Source organism: Grammomys surdaster, unplaced genomic scaffold (assembly GCF_004785775.1).
Source record: "Grammomys surdaster isolate TR1022 unplaced genomic scaffold, NIH_TR_1.0 210, whole genome shotgun sequence".
NCBI lineage: Eukaryota > Metazoa > Chordata > Mammalia > Rodentia > Muridae > Grammomys > Grammomys surdaster.
The window spans coordinates 237,631-244,255 of NW_021604655.1; the positions used below are offsets into that span (position 1 = coordinate 237,631).

General features: G+C 48.1%; 1 protein-coding gene across 1 annotated transcript in view; it reads left to right on the forward strand.

The window, feature by feature from the left end:
* The window catches only part of Ism2 (isthmin 2), a 21,467-nt gene continuing 14,842 nt past the window's right edge, over window positions 1-6,625 (forward strand). The window contains exon 1 of the mRNA XM_028771943.1: window positions 1-132. Within this exon, the coding sequence (XP_028627776.1) occupies window positions 1-132 (132 nt within the window). The remainder of the gene's footprint in view (window positions 133-6,625) is intronic.

Consider the following 6,625-nt stretch of genomic DNA (forward strand, 5'->3'; position numbering starts at 1 on the left):
ATGCGGCCACTGGCCGGCCGAGCGCGGCTCCCGCGCGCCTTGATGCTACTGGCCGCGCTGCTGGTCACTGGCCTAGGGTTCCCACTGAGGAAGCGAGGTCCCGGGCCCCACGGCCACTCGAGGATGGCGGAGGTGAGTGAGTGATGAGTGGGACTGGAGGGACGATGGCCAGGAGCACTGAGCCCGCAGGAGTTTATACTCTCCACTCGTGGCTGCGAGCCCCGGTGGCGCTGTAACCTGCTGGCTGCAGAGGGAAAAGTTGACTTTGGTGCCTGCTCGGCAGCGGCCCGGCTTCCTGGGTTCTACTTACCCCTTCCCCACCTTGAGCGAACATCACCTGCAGCCGCACACCCCAGAGAAGCCATGCTGGAGTGGAGAGAGGAGATTCCAGAGCTCTGTGGAGCGGTGGCCTGGGGCTACCGACTTGAACCAGGTGATTCCCCTGCAGCAGCCCTAATCAACCAAGGATTCTAAGTTTTCCGTTGGGAGTTGAGGCAGGTTGAGGCGCACCTTGCCGGGTGTGAGCTGTCAGCCAGCGTTTCTTCAAAGAGTGTGGGTTGTGAGCTAGAAGAACAAGGCGAAAGGCTGTGTTAGAAACACTGTTTCAGTCACCAATCTCTGCGGTCTAGCCTTATGCCCTCCTCTCACAGTTTTAGTGGACATTCCCCATCCTCGTCCTCATTTCCATGGACGCTTGTTTGTATGCAAGAGCCAACCTGATGGGTTCTTCTTTCCCGGAGCTGTTCTGGAGGAAGACTCCCATTTCCAAGATGGGGAAACTGAGGGGCCAGGACCTGTAGGAAACAAGAGATGCTAAATACAAGACTCGGGCAGGAGTTTGGGCCATACTGTTAGAGCGCAGAGAATGGGAAGGGTCCCCTAAGTTTACCTACTATGGCCCTTAAATATCACAAACCATTGTCACCTCTAAGACATTTTTTTCTCAAGTTCCCAGCTTTCCCTAATAGGAATGCATCCTGTAAATTATAGGCTGTAATAGGGATGCCGTCATTCTGGGGCCTGGAGTTTGTAGTCCTGGGGGCCGCTGTCCCACGCTTTACAAGATGTTTATCACTGTTCCTAGCCACTGCCATAGGGCCAGATGCTGCCTAATGTTTCCTGAGGGACACACATCTACCTGGCCATTGTTGAGAAACACCGACGTGGACAAAATGCAAGGATTTCTGAGTTGGATGTACTGTTGAACACCTGGATTTCTAGTATTCAGGAGTCCAAAACCGGTGCCCTCGTTTGAGACCAATATGTGCCATGGAAAGTCTCTGGCTAGTCTGAGCTATAGAGACACATTTGTCTGAAAGAAAATGAAAAAAAACAAAACAGAACAAAACAATGAAATAACTAGAAACAACTACCATAGCAACAACGACAAAAACAAACACCCAAAATATCAGAGGCTTTTAGTCAGTCTCACTGCTAACCTGAGGATAATGATAGTGGTCAAATTAAATTGGCTTGGTAGGGCATGGTGATATGGGCTTGTAATCCCAGCACTGGGGAGGTTTAGGCATGAAGACAAGAAGCTCGAGGTCACTGTCAACTACATACCAAGTTTGAGGCCAGCCTGGCCATGAGACCCTGTCTCAGAATAAGATAAAATTAATAATAAAAAAAAATATTGGCTTCATTTCTGTTCACTTGGCATTAATATTTATTTTAACACTCATCACTATATATTGTAATTATTTTTAGTATGTTTTAGCTTGAGAGAAAAAGTTATTTTAGAGTCAGAATTGTATCCATAGGCCCAGGACGGAACCTGCCTGAGAACCTGCCTGAGCCCCAAAGAAATATTTAACCGTAGCTGGGCATGGTGGTACACACCTTTATTCAAAGCACAGGCAGATATCTTTGGGTCCCATGCTAGCTAGGACTACATAGTGAAACCCTGCCTCACAACAATAACGAAAACCCTAAAACACAAATTAGTGCCTAAAATTAAAAAATAAACTTGACACTCAGGGCCTATGGGGCTGGCCAAGACTGTGGTTAAGCATGTGACTTGCCTTAAAGGAGTGGGGGGGGGCTAGCTTGTAACCGCTGTGCGTGCCTAAGATCCTAGCGCTCAGGATGTGGAGGGATTACCTCAAGTTCAAGGCCATCTTGGTTTGTATAACAAGTCCTAGGTCAGCCAGGGCTATAATGAGATCCTGTCTCCAAAAAGACCAAAATATGCCGAACGGCAGGGGTGCGTGCCTGTAATCCAGTACTCAGGAGGCAGAGCTAGGAGAGTGAGTTCCAGGACACAAAGAAATCCTGTCTCAGAAAAAAAAAAAAACAAAAACAAAAACAATAAATGGATAAAATCAAAAGTAAATAATTGAAAAGTAAGAAAGGAGCTACAACATCTGTTGGGACATGTATGTTTCCAAAATCTGTGATTTCATGTCAAGGATCCTATTAAGAAAATGCAGACGCCGGGTAGTGGTGGCGCTCGCCTTTAATCCCAGCACTTGGGAGGCAGAGGCAGGCGGATTTCTGAGTTCGAGGCCAGCCTGGTCTACAGAGTGAGTTCCAGGACAGCCAGGGCTACACAGAGAAACTCTGTCTCAAAAAAAAAAAAAATGCAGACAGCTATCTCGGGGACCAGGATGCTAAGTCAGAAATAACTGACCCACCCAACAACCTAGCTAGCTCCTTAGTGGATCCATAAAACCAGAAAGTATAATCCCACAATGAAGCTGAGGCAGGGGAATCATGAATTCAAGGTTATTCCTGGCTATGTGGCAACATCCCATCTACAACAACAAGAATCAAACCAGAGAAATGTTAAACATATATGGAATCAAGGTGGGCCACAAAGAGCTATTCCAGAAAGGTTAGCACATCTTTACATGGTACATCCCAGGCTGCTTATCTAATGCTGACCAGATGTTGCAATGCCAGATGTTGTCAAATTGGTTTCTGAAGAAGTGCATCAAACTCCAAGCCTGCATCAGTTTGTTTTGTTTGGTGTGGTTATTTCTGAGGGTGGGGATGGAAGGTTTGGAGACAAGCTTTTACCCCAAAGTCTAGACTGTCCTGGAGCTCATTAGATAGCCTAGGCTGGCCTTGAACTGATGACAATCCTACCCCAGCTTCCTGACTGCTGAGATTACAGATGTGGGCCACCACACCTGGTTCCCCTGGCCATTGTTGAGAAACCTCTACTCCTAACAAATCCAGAGGCCTTTGAAGCAGATGTGGTTGAACATCCCTGTAATTCCAACAGTGAGAAGAATCAGGAACTCTGTGAGCCAATTGTGTCACCTTTGACTCTAGCAGGCCTGATGCTGATCCTCAGTTTACATCCATAGTAAAATGGGTTCAAGAATCCATTATGTGAACTGTAGTGCTGAGTAAGAAACCTTTGGCCTCAAAGTTATAATCATTCCTAAGGGCAGAGACCAAGTGTGCTGAGCGTTAGACACTGTGTGACATGGCTCTACCTCCTGTCCCATTGAGAAGAAAATGTCACCCAGACGACACCCGCTGAACCCGGCCTCTCTTGGGTGTTGTTTTATTCTCATGTAGTGATGCAGAAATGGATAGTGGGTCCAGTAACATACCCAGGATCCAAGCTCAACTTTGTGCCCCTGGGCATCTCCCCCTGACACCCCTTGGCCAGGCCTGACAAGGTGTGAGAAGGTTAAGAGAGGACCAGAAAACATGATGGTGGGGCTGTGTCCTGTCCAGCAGGACATTAAACAGGGGTCCGGGAAGGTCACCTGAAAGAGAGCGGGGGGAGGGGGGAGGAGGAGCAGGCAAAGACGAAAGGAATGATGACCTGTCTATAATCTATCTGATCAGATTGTCATTTTTACTTTTGCACACACAGGTAATATACACAGAAAGGCAGGATGTGGGGAAGGGGATGACGAAGGAATGTGGGTGTTCAGGGGGAATATAGATTGTTCAGGGGGAGTATAGATATCTTCCAGAACAGAGTGTCAGCTGGGTGAAGGTTCAGGGGATAGACCACTATGACTCCGCCTATGAGTCACTTGTCTTTATCTAAGTTGGTACTATCCACCAAGGTTACCTATCTTACAAGGCCTATGAGTAGCCAGGCTTGGCAGCCTTCTACCAAAGCTGTTTGTTTACAATAACTTCCAGCCATCTGTTTCAGTGTTTTTCCACAGAGACCCAAGACTTGGTGCTAGCAGGCATGTATGTCAGGCCTATTGCTGATTTTAGGCGTATGGCTAATTTTAGGCCTTCAGGGTATAAGCAGGGCTGCTCCCGACAGGGCTGGAATAAAGCAAAAAAATAAATGAAGACTGTTTTCTGGGTTCAGAGTCCTTGGGGGTGTCCCTAGGACATGGGCTCCAGAAGCTCACCCAGCAGCAGGGATCTCATCCCCGTGGTAGGAAGCACTCTGAGGGGCTGGGCTGCCGAGGCGGAAGAGCTGAGTGCAGAGGAGGCCATCCTGGGAGTTCTGACAAACCTGCGGTATCGTGTATCTGGCATAATCAGCAGACACTCCTCATCCCTTGTCTGTAAAATTGCAGGAAAACAAACCCACATGGTGGGGGAGGGGAAGAGAAGGGTGGGCAGCCTGGAGATGCAGGTGTTTTCCTAGAGGTGACCCTCTGTGCCTGGAGCCTTTCCCTCTGACCAGTCAGGGAGAGAGCTACGTGGGATCTATGTAATTCCAAACCTAGGGCTTGTCTCTGCAGCCTCCTCCTGCAGCTGCCCACCTCCTGGGCCTTCTAGACCCTCCAGACCCCGCCTCCCCCTCAGTGGGGAACAAAGAGGGTATGGTTAAGGGAGAGAAGGGGCCTGAAGGATGAGGGGCTGGAGGCCTGGATGTGGATCTCAGCAGACTAATCTCAATAGGTTCCTTCCCCCTTCCGGGTCAAGTACTCTTTCAAGGGTCAGAAACAAGCCTGAGGATGTAACTCAGTTGGCACAGTTCTTGCTTAGAACGCACAAAACCCTAGATTTCATCCCCAGCACAGTATAAAACAGGACATGGTGCCAGGTGCTGGTAATGCATGCCTTTAAGGTAGAGGCAGGCAGATCTCTGACTAAAAGACCAGCCTGGTCTACAAAGCGAGTTCCAGGATAGCCAGGGCTACACAGATAAGACCTGTCTTGAAAGACCAAAAACCAATCAAACAGAAAAACAGACATGGTGATGCATACTTGGTCTTACAAATGTTTTTTAACTTATTTGTTTTCAATTTTACTTATTTTATGTATTAGTGCTCTGCTTCATGTGCACCTGCATGTCAGAAGAGGACACCGGATCCCATTACAGATGGTTGTGAGCCACCATGTGGTTGCCGGGAATAGAACTCAGGACCTCTGGAAAAGCAGTCAGTGCTCTTAACCACTAAGCCATCTCTCTAGCCCACAGATCCCTTTATAGATGATGGTCATGAAGAACCATGTGGGTTCTGGGAACTGAACTCAGGACCTCTGGAAGAGCAGCCAGTGTTCTTAACTGCTAAGCTAAGTCTCCAGCTTGTGGTGCATATTTGTAATCCCAATACTCTAAAAGTGGAGGCAGGAGGATCAAAAGTTCAAAGTCCATTTTTTTTACTACATATTGAGTTTGAGGTCTGCCCAGACTATACAAGACCCTCTCTCTACAGCATCATCATTGTCATCATCATCATCCTCATAACTTGTTATTACATAATAATAATAACTTTTTGTTTGTTTGTTTCTTTGAGACAGGGTTTCTCTGTGTAGCCCTGGCTGTCCTGGAACTCACTCTGTAGACCAGGCTGGCCTCGAACTCAGAAATCCGCCTGCCTCTGCCTCCCAAGTGCTGGGTGCTGGGATTAAAGGCGTGCACCACCACCGCCTGGCATAATAACACTTACTATTATTATTATTATTATTATTATTATTATTTTATTATTATTATTATTATCAAAACCAACAAGAGATATAAAAGGAGGATATGATAGTGTCCTAGTGTCCTGTTCGTTCAGCATATAGCACAGCATGCAGCATAACTGAGGTACAACCCCTGTCTGGACTTAGCACAGCACTAAAGTTCAGAGGGCAGACTCCTGTCTGACCTGATATCTCAGATGCCAGTCTTCAGCCTCTTCTCTGATCACTGGCACAGGGTGATTGATGTAGGACCGGCACAAAAGGTAGTTGTGGAGATTCAGAGACCCAGTCCATGGAGTTGCCCAGCAACTGGCTGAATAGCTGTGAGCCTTGGAATCTCAACAGCAGCAAGAGCAGAGCAGTCAACTCAAGTGGGCCCTGTGAGGCACACCATGAGGCCTGGCCTATACTAGGAACAGAGCGGTTTGCCAGCGGTGCTCCAGTGAGACTGAGGAGCTTTGAGGTCTCAACTGGGTGGCAGGGTGGGTGATAGAACAGTCTGTACTACTCAGGAGGGGAGCAGAGAGGGGAAACCTAGTCCCACGCCCCTACCCATGCATCACGACTGGATGTCTAGACTTTCTGTGAGGCAAAAGCAACTGAATGTACAGTCAGGCTCTGTGTGCGTGGGTCTGGACCTTATCAGCTGGGCTTCAAGGAGGGACAACAGTGACCTACACCTGGGACCAGATTCTGGTATGGGACAAGCTCCTGATCCCTGAGGCACAGAGGAAGTAGAAGGATGGAAACAGGCCAGTGGCCAAGTTTGGCCCTGTGG